This window comes from Ailuropoda melanoleuca, chromosome 1 (genome assembly GCF_002007445.2).
Source record: "Ailuropoda melanoleuca isolate Jingjing chromosome 1, ASM200744v2, whole genome shotgun sequence".
In the NCBI taxonomy this organism is placed as follows: domain Eukaryota; kingdom Metazoa; phylum Chordata; class Mammalia; order Carnivora; family Ursidae; genus Ailuropoda; species Ailuropoda melanoleuca.
The window spans coordinates 71,008,072-71,023,788 of NC_048218.1; the positions used below are offsets into that span (position 1 = coordinate 71,008,072).

Here is a 15,717-nt window from a genome sequence, read left to right on the forward strand (position 1 = left end):
TACTGAATGTTTAAAAAGAGATTCTGTTTTGGGATATAATTTTCATTTTCTTATAAAAATACAGTCATTTTCTTCTTTAAATTTTTTTAAAGGATTTAGTACTTCCAAAGGACAGCTTGTTCGTTCTATATTATATCCCAAACCAACTGATTTTAAACTCTACAGAGATGCCTACTTGTTTCTGCTGTGTCTTGTGGCAGTGGCTGGTATTGGATTTATCTACACTATTATCAATAGCATTTTAAATAAGGTATGTAAATGGTAAACTTTTAATAGGGTTTGATTCTTAATAATGACATGTGGCTACCGAGGGTTTGAAATGCAGCTAATGCGAATGAAGAACTAAACTTTTGATTTAATTTAAATTGTATGAAACTAGTAGCTGTTATTTTAGAATGTATGGATATAGAACATTTTCATCATAGCAGAAAGTTCTTTGGGACAGCTCTGGTTTAGGTGGTCTTTTTCTTGTTCTCTTGTGACTTAAAAAAGGGAAGCATGACCACATATTCACTAAAAGCTTTATTTCTCTCTCTTTTTTTTTTTTAATTGTGGGATATACAGCATTAAAGTTATTTGCGATTACTTAATTGGAGGTACTTCTAAGAGACCTCGTCACATTTCTCTTTTCCATCCCCTTTATGGAGATGGGCATAGTATGGTGCTGGTAGTAAGAGTCAGTATCTGATAGATGTGTATTGAACTTTGAATGTGTAGCTTGTGACGCAGGTAGAGCTCTTAAAATGAAAATTTCCTTTAAAAATAGTTTTCATTCCACTTCATTGTCTATTGACAATTCACTGAACTTCCTATTTTGCAGCCTCTAAAGGGAAAAGAATTGTAAATGGTTGAGGAATGTAACTATATACACCTTTATATATAAAATTGAATATGGTTTATGGATTCTTCACTAAAGAAATACCCACATTAGATTAGTAAATATTTGATATGGGGGGGTCCTGACATTTATTTTTGTGTTAATTGTAGGTAGAAATTGGGGTCATAATTATCGAGTCTCTGGATATCATTACCATTACTGTGCCACCTGCACTTCCTGCTGCGATGACAGCTGGTATTGTGTATGCCCAAAGAAGGCTGAAAAAAATTGGTATTTTCTGTATCAGTCCCCAAAGGATAAATATCTGTGGACAGCTGAATCTTGTTTGCTTTGATAAGGTTGGTTCAGTTTCGTAGTCATTCTCAAAGCTTACTTTCATAGCTTTTAAATACTTAGATTAAGGTTTTCTGTATGTATTCTCTATCAACCAGTTTATACTCGTTGTTTAGTGTTTTTCTAATGTTCCTTTTTCAACTTTCTTGGCATCGTTTTTATATATTCTCACTGCTTTCTTTCTTTTTTTTTTTTTTTCAATTTTTAATACTTTGGATATTGCTTATTTGCCCAAATCTGCAGTTGTCTAATCATTCATATCCAGAATTATGCCTTATAGTAGTAGTAAAAATTGTGTGATCTTTTATGTTTTTAACAGAGTAAGCTCCGTACAGATAAATTTACTGGAATTGTACTGCTATTATGTATATATATTTAGTTAAAGTTTGTTCTGTGATTTTATTAAATATGTTTCAAAATTATGAAGGTCACTGATTTTATGGTTTTATGTGAAAGCGACAAATAATGTACCTGTGTGAAATAGTCCTTGCCTCTCTTACAAAGGGTTTTCCTTTCCTCTGCTGATATTAGTTTTCTTTAAAGTTCTATTTTGAGAATTACACATTGACCAAGAAACCTCCCATCAAGCTTTTCTTGGTAACTGATAGGATAGATATATGATTTTTGTGCATGTTCATTATTGAAGGAAAAAAACATTTTGTTTTTTAAAAAAGTCATATTTTGGGGCACCTGGTTGGCTCAGTCGGCAGAGCGTGCGACTCTTGATCTCCAGGTTTGAGTTCGAGCACCATGTTGGGCATACAGATTACTTAAAAAAAGATCATATCCCGTGACTACATTTCATATTTATCTGTTTGGAAAATTTCACTTATGCCTTTTTGGGAAACATTACTATTAAAATTTTTAAACAGTCATAAAAGTGGAGAAGATACAAGTATAAAAAGCCTTTATTTACCCATTACCCAGCTTTAACAACTAATCAGCATTTTGTCAGTCTTACTTCATCTGTCCCCTCATTTTGAAGGTGGCAGCATCATTCTTTCACCCAGTATACCTCAGTTTTATATCTAGAAGTTGTCAAAAAAAAAAAACAAAACTGCAATACCATTATCTTACTCCACTTAACAAAATGAACTGTTCTTTGGTATTATCTGATATCTAGTTCTCATTCAGATTTCCTTGTCTTTCACAAAGTGTCTCGAATTTTACAATTTTTTTTTCTGTCAGAATCCAAATAATGATTGCAATGGTTATAATTAATCTGTAACAGTTGCTTTTCTTGCCCCTTGTCCTGAATCATCTTACTGAAGAAACCAGGTCATTTACATCCTGGATATAGCTGATTGCTTTCTCTTGGTGTCATTTAACTTGTTTTGTTTCTCTTCCCCGTTTGGCTCCCTCTGTCCTATTGTCTCCTTCCTAGGTAGGCCTTTATTGATTGATAGGTTGATTGGTGCATTGTTCTGTTTTTTTCATAATATAAGCACATAAACATACGGTTCTACACATGTGCTCCCCCTACCCGTCCAGAGGAACCGTACTGTAAGGAATGTTCTGCACTCTTTCGTTAACTTTAGTTATTTCCTGGTAGTTATTCTTTATCAATATACAGAGATCTTATTAGTTTCCTTTGTTGACAGCTGTATTCTATTTTATTATGTATATGTAGTGTAACTTGTTGTGATTTCTGTTTTTGGAGGCATTATTCATACTTTGTTCATGTGTGCTTTTTTTTTTTTTTTTTTTTTTTAAAGACTGGGACTCTTACTGAAGATGGTTTAGATCTTTGGGGGATTCAACGAGTGGAAAATACACGGTAAATGTTAAGCTAGGTTTGATCATTTATTAGTTACTTCATATTAAGTATCTTAATATATGAAACATTCAAACATAAGGTAATATGAGAGCTGTGTACCCAACACCAAGATTAAACAGTTGACATTTTCCCACATTGGCTTCAAATCTCTTTTAGAAGATTTAAAATACGCAGATATTGCTTAAGTCTTAATCTGTCTCTATGCGATCGTTCTGAAGTTGTGTTCTATTATCTTTGCTTGTTTTTATATTTTCTCTACGTATACATCTGTCTCTGAACAAGACCTACCTGTAAATAAACATACATGACTGGTAAACTGTACATGTTTTCGCTGCTTTCTTTGCCTCTTTAACATTGTTTTCAAGATTTGTCCAGATTGGTATGTCTAGATCTAATTTATTAATCTTAACTATTGTTTAATATTCCATGATAGGATTCAACCATAGTATCTAGTCTACGAAGGGGCAGTTTCAGTGTTTTCTCCCTTTCCCCTTTCACAGCTAGTGCTGCAGTTGTAGTTCTTCTGCACAACTCCTGGTGAGCATGTGGTTGAGTTTCGATAAACTAGCTTTTTAAGGATGTCAGTGCTGGGTTATAGCACCTGCACGGCTGCAGGTTTAGTAGGGGCTGCCTAGTTCCTCTCTGGGTGATGCTGCTCACACTCTCTCCCTCAGTACGTAGGAGATCCTGTTGTTCCAGTCCTAGCCCAACTTGGTATCGTCAGACTTCTCATTATTGCCACGTGGATAGGCATAAAACGGTCTTTCATTGTGGCTCTTTGCAGTTTCCTCAGTACTTAATAGGCTGATCTTATTTTCACCTTTTTGGAAGGATGGTCATTTAGCATTCTTCTGTGACACAATTTTTCTGTTGTGTTCTTAGTCTTTATCTTACTCATTTATTAGAAGTTTTTTGTATTTTTGGGTGGTAATCTTTTTCAGTACGATGAATTGCAAAAGTATTCCAACAGTCTGGTCTTTTTACTTTTGTTTTTGTTGTCTTTTGACGGCTTAGTAGTTGTGTTGATGTCATTTGTCCCCCCTCAGAAGTCTGTGGGATTTAGGTTTGTAGTTGGAGAGAATATTGTTTGGTTCATGTAATTTCAAAGTTGTTACATCTTCTTGATAGTGTGTCACATTGTGACTTTGTGACCTTATTTCTCTCTAATGCATTTTGCCTTCAATTCCCTTTCATCTTATATTTCTACAGTTACACATCCCAGCTTTCTTTGGTCTAATGTTTGCCTAGTGTGTCTTCTTTTCCATTGCTTTACCTTTTGATCTTGTGCCGTTGTGTTCTCATTTGTAATTACAGATATATTGGAACTTATTTCTACAATTCCTCACCCTAGTTCACACACACATTTTCTCAAATTTCTCTCTCATATTTTTGCACATTTTCTCAGAATTTCTACATTTTAATCTTTTACTGCTTGTCCTAAATTAACGGTCTTATTTAGAGTCTAAAGTTCATGGGTGTCTTTTTTGGGTTTCTAAAACCCCCCAGGAAACCCATGGACCGTAGAGTACTTTTTTGATTATTTCCCTCCCTTATTTATGTGTATTTGTTGGCACAGTATTTTATGATTAGGACTTGGGTTTTATGCCATCTGCATGCTGAGATTTTCCTAAGTCCACGACTGTCTTTGCCAACCACTGCTGCTTCTGCCTCGCTCCCCTGGACTGCACTGCCCTCTTCGGCAGCTGCATTTGTTAGGGATTCTTCCATTTTCACTTTTGAAGGACGGCGTAGCTCCATAGCTTTCCAGGGCGTCAGCTGTTCTCTCAGCGCTTTGATGGCGTGATTCCATTTTTCCTGACTCCTTTTCTTATTGTTGTTTTAAGAGTACTTCTTTATCCTTGATTTTTGCAGTCTCTTTTTATTTGTGTAGGACTCATTTGCTTTTTGATTCCAAAGATTCATGCTTTTCATAAATTCTGGAAAATTTGCAACTTTTCCCCCTATTCTAGTATGACTTTTCTCCCATTCTTTGATTCTCCATCTGGGAATCCTGGCCATAGCTTAAACAAGAAAGTGCATTTGGTTCTTTCCCAGTCTGTCTCTCCTCCTTTTCCCCCATGGTGTCTTGTTCTTTTTCTGAGTCTTTAATTTAAAAGTGCCCTTTTTTGCATTCTTTCAGATTGCTATTCTATTATCTCAAATTTATGGGATTCTAATTTTGTCTCTGTTGTGTCTGTTGAGCCATGGGAATGTTTCCCAGTGCATTTTTAAATTATGGACTTAGGCTTAGCAGGATTTTTCTGTGAGATTTCTTTGTGGCTGTGTGGGAGCTCCTCCCTGGAGAGTTTTGACTGTGCTTGGCCAAGAGTGGTATCCTTGGTGCCAGATGAGCTTTAATGTTACTTTCATAACCTGAGGATTTCTGGACCTGCAGTAGTGTGTATTCAAACCCAGATCCTATCCTGAGTGGTGTAGTGGTTCAGAGTTGAGGCCCTAAAGCCAGACCTGTGTTTGAATCCTTGCTCTGCCACTTAACGTGCCGTGCAACCTTGGAAACTTACCTTCTGTTTCAGTTTCCTCATCTATAAGATGGGGACAGTAAAACATCTTCCTATGGTGTGAGAACATGTATCAGATATGTTTAAAGTTAAAAGAACAGTGCCTAGCACATAGTAAACATTGTACAGATGTTCACTATTTCCTTGAACTTTGGGTAGGGGGAGAAAGAAATAAGCTTATTCTTAGTTGTGCCTTTGGGTCTTAGGTAAATTATTTTTAGTATATTCTTTTTCCAGGATGCTCCGTTCTTTTATGTAGTATATTCTTTTTCCAAGGATGCTCTTCAGGAGCACTGGCTATTTTTGGTGAAAGAGGTCATCTCGGTTTGAGCTCCCCACTTTGGCCAGGGCTTTGTCTTCTGTTCCTGTGTGGGTATTAAAGCCTGGGGCTTTAGGGTACTGAGATGGCTCCCTTCCCTTCTTCCTTCTTCCTCAGGCAGTCAGCATCACTCAGGTTCACACCTCCCTGGTTTTCCTTTCCTTCTATTTCGGGCGCTTGAAAATTTCCTTTTCTTGATTATGAGCTCAGTTTTGCATTGAAAAGATTATGTGTTACACATTCATTTTGTGTTTTTACAGAAGAGATTTTATGTATTCTTATATGCCTATAGGCAGGAGTTTTAATTATTTGTTATCTAGTTTTTTTTATATTGGTTTGTCTAGACACGTCGTTATTCAGAATCTTAGGTAATATGGTATTTTAGGTATGTATAATTTACATGGAAGAAAATGTTTTTGAATGCCAAAAACTATAGTGAAAATTAATACATGCAGAAATACAAACATTTTATTTCCATTTTTTTAATTTAAAACTTGAGTATGTGTAGAATATTTATTGTCTTGGGATTTATGAATCTAATTCAGTGCATTTTCTATTTAGTTTCCTTTTGCCAGAAGAAAATGTTTGCAGTGAGATATTGGTAAAGTCTCAGTTTGTTGCTTGTATGGCTACTTGTCATTCACTCACAAAGATCGAAGGAGTGCTTTCTGGGGATCCACTTGATTTGAAAATGTTTGAAGCCATTGGATGGGTAAGTTCAATATTTTACAGCACAAGTAACTTCAAGGAAAATAATAGTAGAAATTACCTTGCAGAAGGAGATTGTTTCTGCTAGTTGTTTTGATGACAAGTCTATCTCGTACCGATAAAGGAACTGTATAATTTTTAAAGACACGTCACTGGAAAAAGATTTACAATTTTGTAAAAAAGTGTCTGTTTTAGTTAAATTAACTCACTTAAACACCTTTCATAGAGGATGACCTGCTCAGGCGCCTGCATTACGTTTATAACAGAAACCAGCTGTCACCAGCTCGAGTCAGTAGGATGATCTTCAGCAGTGACAATTGTTGAGCATAGGTGAAAAGTATAGCCAGCTATGTGTCTTCAGTGTTCTTTTGTCTCCGTTTTCTGCTTTCTGTATTTACACACACACACGTATACACACACAGGTTTATTTGTTTATAGCTTTCTATTTGTTGTTGATCATTTTAATTGGAGTGCTTGCTATGTTTTCTGGTTATCATTTCAAAGCATTAAGTTCTTCTACAGATGGAATAATAAGTTTGTTTTTAAAGTTCTCTTCTGGCTTCTGAATCGGTTATTTTCTCTGGGTCAGTTTTCTTTTTCCCTCCCTCTACTTGGTCTTCCTTCATGCTTTTGGTTTTCATTATACATCTGGATGGTACTTCCATATTTAAGAATGAAGGTTTGATTTGATAATTCTGGGTAGCTACAATCAGGTTTTTATTCTTGCCTGTAGTGTGTTAGTCTGTTTTCTTGAGATGTGTCTCCCCTGAGATGAAAGGCTGACCAAGGGGAGCTCACTGTGTGTTGAGGGTGAGGTCTCTTCAGCAGGCATGTCTCAGTCCAGAGTTGCAGAATTAGCCTTTTAGGTTGCTTTCCCCACCTGCTCCCACAGTGCTTCCCCGAGCAGAGCTGTGTTCTGGAGTGCTGACCCTCACATTAGCAGCCCTTCTTCCTCTCAGGTAGGTAGTTCATATCTCTAGACAGTGACCCCTGGTTTTTTTTGTTTTTTTGCTTAGCTCCACTATTATGGCTATTAAGAAATGTACCTCTCCTGTATGTCTGCTTGTGTTTTATTTTGGGTTACTGTTTATTTCATTGCTATATCCATCAATATGTTTCAGTTTTCCTTTTATATTTATATTTGAAATCCTTCTCCTTTTTTTACTTTGTTTACTTCTGTAGGTTTATTATTATTATTACTATTTGTATTCGGTTAATGTTTTGACAGGGAGAGAAATGAATGGCCATCTTCTGATAGCCCAAAATAAATACTTGTCAAATTTAATTCCCAAAAAGCCTACACAGAAAAATTTAAGAGTAAGGGAAAATAGGACTGATTGATCATCTTTAGATTTAGGGTTCTGTTTGCTGGTCTTAAAAAAAAACAAAACAAACTGGCTTTATAATTAAGTTTGTATAATAGCATGCTTTGTTTACTCTGAGATGCCTTGGTGTTTAATCTTACCCCACAGTATCAATGGAATATTTCCATGTAACCAGGCACTGCTGTTACGTGATGTGATGGATGCCATATAAGATACATCTCAATTTCAGAGATGTTAAACTTGGCTTAGAATTGTATCCAGTTGGCTAATTGGATACAGTTCCCTTCCCAGTCATTTTCCCATTGATTGATTCCTTCATTTTTAAGTCAAATTAGTTTATTTCTTGTATATGTGTATTTAATACAAGTTTTTGTTGGAATTATTTCACCAAAAATATGTGTTTTTAAATTAAATTTCAAGCATTTAGGATAGTAGTCTCTTAACCAGAAATGTTTAGTCTGAAACACTGAACTCAGATCTTTGTACCTTACTGTGTGCTTGATCCAGAGGTTTTACTCAACCGTATCTGAGCTCCACGTACTTTTAATTTTTTTTATTTAAATCCCATTTAGTTAACATATAGTGGATTATTAGTTTCAGGGGTAGAATTTAGTGGTTCATCAGTTGCATATAACACCCAGTGCTGACTTATTTCGCTTAGCATAGTACCCCCTAGTTCCATCCACATCGTTGCAAATGGCAAGATTTCATTCTTTTTGAAGGCTGAATAATCTGCGGGGGGTGTGTGTGTGTGTGTGTACGTACGTACGTACATGTGTACACACATATATATACCACATCTTCTTGATCCATTCATCTGTCGATGGACATCTGGGCTCTTTCCATATTTTGGTTATTTGTGGACATTGCTGCTATAAACATCGGGGTGCATGTGCCCCTTGATTCACTGTTTTTTTTATTCTTTGGATAAATACCCAGTAGGGCAATTGCTAGGTTGTAGGGTAGCTGTATTTTTAGTTTTTTTATGAACCTCCATACTGTTTTCCAGAGCAGCTGCACCAGTTTGCATTCCCACCAATAGTGTAAGAGGGTTCCCCTTCTCTACATCCTCACTAACACGTGTTGTTTCCGAAGTTGTTAATTTTAGCCATTCTGACTGGTGTAGGTGGTACCTCATTGTGGTTTTGATTTGTATTTCCCTGATGCCCAGTTGTACAAGCATTTTTTCATGTGTCAGCCATTTGTATCTTTGGAGGAATGTCTGTTCATGTCTTCTGCCCAGTTCTTGATTGAGTTTTTTTGTTTTTCGGGTGTTGAGTTTGGTGAGTTCTTTATAGATTCTGGATACTAGCCCTTTATCTGATATGTCATTTGCAGATATCTTCTCCCATTTCATAGGTTGCCTTTTAGTTTTGTTGATTGTTTCCTTTGCTGTGCAAAAGCCTTTTATCTTGATGAAGTGTAGTTCGTTTTTGCTTGCCTCTGGAGACGTGTCTATCAAGAATTTACTGCACCTGAGGTCAAAGAGGTTGCTGCCTGTGTTCTTCTCTAGGATTTTGATGGATTCCTCTTACATTTAGGTCTTTCATCCATTTTGAATTTATTTTAGTGTATGGTGTAAGAAAGTGGTCCAGTTTCATTTTTCTGCACATGGCTGTCCAGTTTTCCCAACACCATTTGTTGAAGAGATTGTCTTTTTTCCATTAGATGTTCTTTCGTGCTTTGTTAAAGATTAGTTGACCGTAGAGTTGAGGGTCCATTTCTGGGTTCTCTGTTCTGTTCCATTGATATATGTGTCTGTTTTTGTGCCAGTACCATACTGTCTTGATGATTACAGCTTTGGAATTGTGATGCCTCCCAACTTTGGTTTTCTTTTTCAGCATTCCTTTGGCAATTTGTGGTCTTTTCTGGTTCCATACAAATTGTAGGATTGTTTGTTCCAGTGAAAAATGCTGGTGGTATTTTGATAGAGATTGCAGTGAATGTGTAGATTGCTTTGGGTACTGTAGAAATTTTAACAATATGTGTTCTTCCAGTCCATGAGCATGGAATGTTTTTCCATTTCTTTGTGTCTTCCTCAATTTCTTTCAAAAGTGTTCTATAGTTTTCAGAGTATAGATCTTTTAACTCTTTGGTTAGGTTTATTCCTAGGTATTTTATGGTTTTTGGTACAGTTGTGAATAGGATCAATTCTTTGATTTCTTTTTCTGCTGCTTCATTGTTACTGTGTAGAAATGGACCAGACTTCTGTGCTTTGATTTTCTGTCCTGCCACTTTGCTGAATTCCTGTATCAGTTCTAGCAATTGTTTTGCTGGAGTCTTTCGAATTTTCTACATAGAGTATCATGTCGTCTGTGAAGAATGAAGTTTGGCTGCTTCTTTGCTGATCTGGATGACTTTTATTTCTTTTTGTTGTCTGATTGCTGAGGCTAGGACTTCCAGTACTCTATTGTTTAATAACAGTGGTGAGAGTGGACATCCCTGTTGTGTTCCTGACCTTTGGGGAAAAGCACTGTTTTTCCTAGTTGAGGATGGTATTAACTGTGGGTCTTTTGTATATGGCTTTTATGATGTAGAGGTATGTTCCATCTATCCCTACATTGTGGAGGGTTTTATCAAGAAAGGATGCTGTACTTTGTCAAATGCTTTTTCTGTATCTATGGAGAGGATTATATGGTTCTGATCTTTTCTTTTATTAATGTGTATCACGTTGATTGATTTGCAGATGTTGAACCATCCCTGCCCAGGAATAAATCCCACTTGATTGTGGTGAATAATCCTTTTAATGTACTCTTGAATTCTGTTGGTTAGGATCTTGGTGAGAATTTTTGCATCCGTGTTCATCAGGGATATCGGTCTGTAATTCTCCTTTTTGTTGGGGTCTGTCTGGTTTTGGGATCAAGGTAATAGTGGCTTCATAGAACGAGTTTGGAAGTTTTCCTTCCATTTCTGTTTTTTGGAACAGTTTTAGAAGAATAGGTATTTTTCTTTAAATTTGTTCTTCTTTGTTAGACTTCCCATCAGAAGCCATCTGGCCCTGGACTCTTCTTGTTTGTTGGGAGATTTTTGATTACTGATCCAATTTCTTTGCTGGTTTTGGTTCTGTTCAGGTTTTCTTTTTCTTCCTGTTTTAAGTTTTGGTAGTTTATATGTTTCTAGGAATTTATCCATTTCTTCTAGATTGCCTAATTTGTTGGCATATAATTGCTCATAATATTCTCTTACAATTGTTTGTATTTCTTTGGTGGTGGTTGTGCTCTCTCCTCTTTCATTCATGATTTTATTTTTTTGGGTCCTTTCTCTTTTCTTTTTGATAAGTCTGGCTAGGGGTTTATCAATCTTTGTTAATCCTTTTAAAGAACCAGCTCCTAGTTTTGTTGATGTTATGTTTTATTGATTTCTGGTCTAATCTTTATTATTTCTCTTCTCCTGGGGATTTAGCTGGATTTATTTGCTGTTCATGTTCTGGCTCTGTCAGGTTGAGGTTAGTTTGTATATTTGAGACCTTTCTTATTTCTTGAGGAAGGCCTGTATTGCTCTATACGTCCCTTGGAGGCCCACCTTTGCTGCATCCCAAAGGTTTCGAACTGTTGTATTTTCATTTTCATTTGCTTCCGTGTAGTTTTTCTGTATTTTAGCTCTGGCCAGTGACTGGGATTCAAAACTCCCAAGTTTTAAAGGGCCTGGCAAGGTACAGACCCACTCCCCTACCCCAGAGGAGAACCTCGAGGCGCACCTAGCAACATCCTGTCCCAGAAAAGCAGTCACACAGTTCACACATGGAAGGTAGAGCTTATTGTAACGCACAGCGAAAAGCCGCAACTCAGTCCACTTCTCTGTTCTGTCCCAGAAAAGCAGTCGCACAGAGGTTGAATCTGTTGTGGCAGGCAGCGAAAAGCAGCGGCCAGGTTATCTGCACTCAGTGGTGTAGGTCTATTGTGGCTCACAGTGAAAAGCGGCTACAAGATTATCTGCCTTCTGCGCACACCTCTGTCCCCGCTGTTGAGTTCTGCTCAATGACTCCCAGCTGGCCTTTTGTCCTTGGAGAGGCAAAATATGCTCTTCCAAGGGAGCGATCTCTCCCACATGTGACCCAGGGGATCTCCTTAGCCTAGCTTATTGTGTGCTCTCTCCCATTCTCTCTCTCTTTCTGACTTTGCTCCTTGGAAAGGGTTCCCTTCCCTTCATGGCCCCTTGGCTTTCCTTCCCCCCCCCCCTTCCTGGCTCCAAACCTCGCATCTGCCACATTCTCTCCCTCCAGCTATGCAGATTGTTTTCTTAATCCTCAGATCATATTCCTACTTGTTCAGAATAGTTGGATGCTGATCTGGCTTTGTTCGAGGAACGAGGCAAGCTCAGCGTCCCCCTACTACTCCACCATCTTAACCCCTCCCCTGCACTCTATATATTTTGAATCCTTTCCTGGTAGCAGAAAAGAACCCCTGGGTGATAGACTGAACATTTTTGGTACTGCAAGAATCTTCTGCTTTTGCAGAGATAGTCTAAATCAGCAGGTTGTAGGAGCAAAATGAGACGTTTTTCTGTTTCTCTGGTTCTTATTCCACTTCTAACCTCTGCTTCTCATCTTCCATGGGTTGCTAGGACTTTAACTAATTTTGCTTTTATTTTACTCTACTTATATTAATCATCTAGTAGTGCTCATTTATCCCTTGGGGACTGACTTTTTTTTTTTTTTTTTAATTACTGAAGATAGCCGTAATGGTTTGTTTGTTTTGTTTTAAAGTAGAACCAGTGAACTGAATTTTATGAAGTAATGTGTTGGATATTTTCCTTTCAGATTCTGGAAGAAGCAACTGAAGAGGAAACAGCACTTCATAATCGAATTATGCCCACTGTGGTTCGTCCTGCGAAACAGCTGCTTCCTGAATCCACACCTGCAGGAAACCAAGAAATGGTGCGAAATCACATTAAGTTGGATAATACTGTTGACGCTCATGTTTAATCCTCATTTTGAAATGTTGCTAGAAGATGAAATCACATGTCCTTTATTTAACTCTTATGCAGATATGAGTATTTTAACTGCATTTATCCAAAACTACACACCTGGTGTGTGGCAGGCAGTATTTGTGTAAAACATAAAGATTTAATTCTCATTACCGTTACTTTTCCTTCCTATTTATTGAACAACTTAGTGCCTAGTGATTTAGATACTTGGTGATTAATCCTTTTAAAATTGTGCCAGTATTCTTAGGATTCAGTAAAAAGAATATGTGAAAGTCTTTATTTTTAGATGAATTTCAAATTATGTTCCCCCTTAGTTTATTTAAATGCTTAATATGGTAACATTTTAGGATAGCAAAATATGTAAAAATATTCAAGGATATATTTTTATTAAATGAGAGGTGATAGAGAAGCAGTCTTGAAACCTGACTTTGAAATAATCAAAGCTCCTTGCTATTTTGTAAGTAATGTTTTGTGGATGTATCAAGTTTTATTTTTTTTAAACTTGAGTATGTTAATGGACCTAATCTGTGCTGTTTCTTTATTCTTTTTGCTTTGTTTTATGTTTAGGAGCTGTTTGAACTTCCAGTAAGTAAAGAATGTTTACTTGTTATTTAAGTATACTTGCTTTAGTTCTAAAAAAATAGTAAATGCTTTATGCATCTTTTGAAATCACATAGGCTATTTATGAGATAGGAATTGTTCGTCAGTTCCCATTTTCTTCTGCTTTGCAACGTATGAGTGTGGTTGCCAGGGTGCTAGGGGATAAGAAGATGGACGCCTACATGAAAGGAGCACCTGAGGTCATTGCCAGTCTCTGTAAACCTGAAACAGGTAAGGAAGCAACTAGGCTTTGAGTGAAATTCTGCCATTTGCATGAGCTTATATGTGCAATTTTAACAATATTTATTTTTTCCTTTTTAAAAGTTCCTGTCGATTTTGAAAAAGTTTTAGAAGATTACACTAAACAGGGCTTCCGTGTGATCGCTCTTGCACACAGAAAATTAGAGTCAAAACTGACATGGCATAAAGTACAGAATATTAGCAGGTAAGGTGGATGAATGGTTTTCCTACAGCTTACCCAATAATGTTTATATAAGTCATATACAGCAGTTTACGTGTCGTATTTATTAAATATTTATCGAATGTATGCAGCCGTACCCAATGCAATGTTATGTTTTAGGTGATTGAGATACAGCTCTTCAGAACTCTTATCAGTTTGTTTGTTAAATATTTACTTAGTGCCTACTGTGTGTCAGGCATGTTTTAGGAATACAATTATGTTTTAAAATGTAAACATAATTGTCCTGTATTTTTTTTCCCCAAATAATCTACTTGGTTTTGCCTAGTGGTTGAAACCAAGTATTATTTTGGTCAGAGTTTTATGAGTCACAATAACCAGTTATACCAGTCCCCCCTTCCCAACTCCCAAAGGTCAGATGACATTGCCATCATCACATTTACTTTTCTCCACTCTTCCTCTCTCCAATTTGTGTTCCACAGTGCTTCCAGAGAGCTCTGCTCTCATATCAGTCTCCTACCTAGAATTCTAATAAATGGCTTTCCATTATTTACCGGAAGAGTTCGCCATCAGGAATATGCATCAGGAAAGAAACAAAACACATAACACTTAATTTGAAAAAAAAGGGGAGAGTGATAAAAGCAGATAAGAATCAGAAAAAGGCATACAGGGACTCCTGGGTGGCTCAGGCAGTTAAGTGTCTGCCTTTGGCTCAGATCATGATCCCAGGACCCTGGGATCGAGCCCCGCGTCAGGCTCCCTGCTCAGTGGGAAGTCTGCTTCTCCCACTCCCTCTGCTCCTCCCCCCTTGCTCATGCTCACTCTTGCTCTCTCTCTCAAATAAGTAAGATCTTTAAAAAAAAAAAAAAGAAAGAAAAAGGCATACAAATGGCCAATTAACATATGAAAATGGTAGTACACTTTAGTTCTTTGGGGAACTACAAAATAAAACCACAAGGAGACATCACTTCTCTCTTGAGATTGGTAAAATTGAAAAGATTGATAATACCAAGTGTTAGTGAAGGCTTGAGAAAATTTTAACAACATACTGTTACTATACTGTTGTATAGTTCATAATGAACATGTGTAGTACCTATCAAAATTGAAATTGCTCCTACAATTTGACTCAGCAAGTGCAGTTCTAGGAGTCCAGCTTAAAGAGCTGTTTCTATGTGTTGTGCATAAGGTTCAGGTTTAAATAGTATCAATAGGGCAGTGGCTAAATTATGGACTATTAACACTTCTTTTAATTACAGCTTTTCGCACTATGCCAAAGTAGAGCGTTCCTGTGAAGCTATTCATAAGCCAGAATGGCTTAAAGTGAAGAAACAGAAGACGGAAACAATTAATTGATGGGGAAAAAATTCTGAGTGTTTCCAGACCCCAAAAATAATCTCTCTTAAGCTCTGATACCTTAGGACACATCTCGCTAATGCAGGCACAAACTAAATCAAGATAGAACAAGATGCTCACAGACACAGTTCAGACCTATGTGGCTTGATGCTGAGATGCTGATTGTGATCCCCAGGGAAGGAGCTTGGGAATGCCACTCTCACTGCTTGGGGGTGCACTGCTTCTGAAATGGCTCATGGCGGAACAAATGCTGAATGCTGTTTTTGCCTTTCACCTTTTTTTTCTCGAAAGTGAAAAATCTTCAGATTTCTTTGGGTTGGTGAAAACAAGTACTAATGTAGGTCTTCATAACAGCAAAATGGCCTAATGCAAGCTTTTGAAAAGCGGGAGATACCTGTATTCCAGGCACGCTAAGTGTATTCTTTGGTTCTGGGGTGTAGTGTTCTGTATATATCTATGAGGTCCAACTCGTCGAGTATGGCATTCAAAGCCTGATTCTTTGCTTAGTNCTCTCTGCTTAGTTTTTGCCGGGGTGTTCTGTCTATTTCTGATAGTGGGGTGTTGAGGTCCCTTACTATTAATGTGTTTTTATCTATATGTC

At 37.1% G+C, this 15,717-nt stretch overlaps 1 protein-coding gene across 5 annotated transcripts in view; it reads left to right on the plus strand.

Annotated features, from left to right (window-relative positions):
- Positions 1-15,717, plus strand: part of ATP13A3 (ATPase 13A3) — an 87,540-nt gene that overhangs the window by 37,922 nt on the left and 33,901 nt on the right. For all 5 annotated transcript variants that reach the window (XM_011227723.3, XM_002921449.4, XM_019801980.2 and 2 more), the window contains 8 exons: positions 93-250; positions 988-1,176; positions 2,887-2,948; positions 6,348-6,498; positions 12,579-12,695; positions 13,313-13,330; positions 13,423-13,576; positions 13,670-13,790. In XM_011227723.3, the coding sequence (XP_011226025.1) occupies positions 93-250; positions 988-1,176; positions 2,887-2,948; positions 6,348-6,498; positions 12,579-12,695; positions 13,313-13,330; positions 13,423-13,576; positions 13,670-13,790 (970 nt within the window). The remainder of the gene's footprint in view (positions 1-92; positions 251-987; positions 1,177-2,886; positions 2,949-6,347; positions 6,499-12,578; positions 12,696-13,312; positions 13,331-13,422; positions 13,577-13,669; positions 13,791-15,717) is intronic.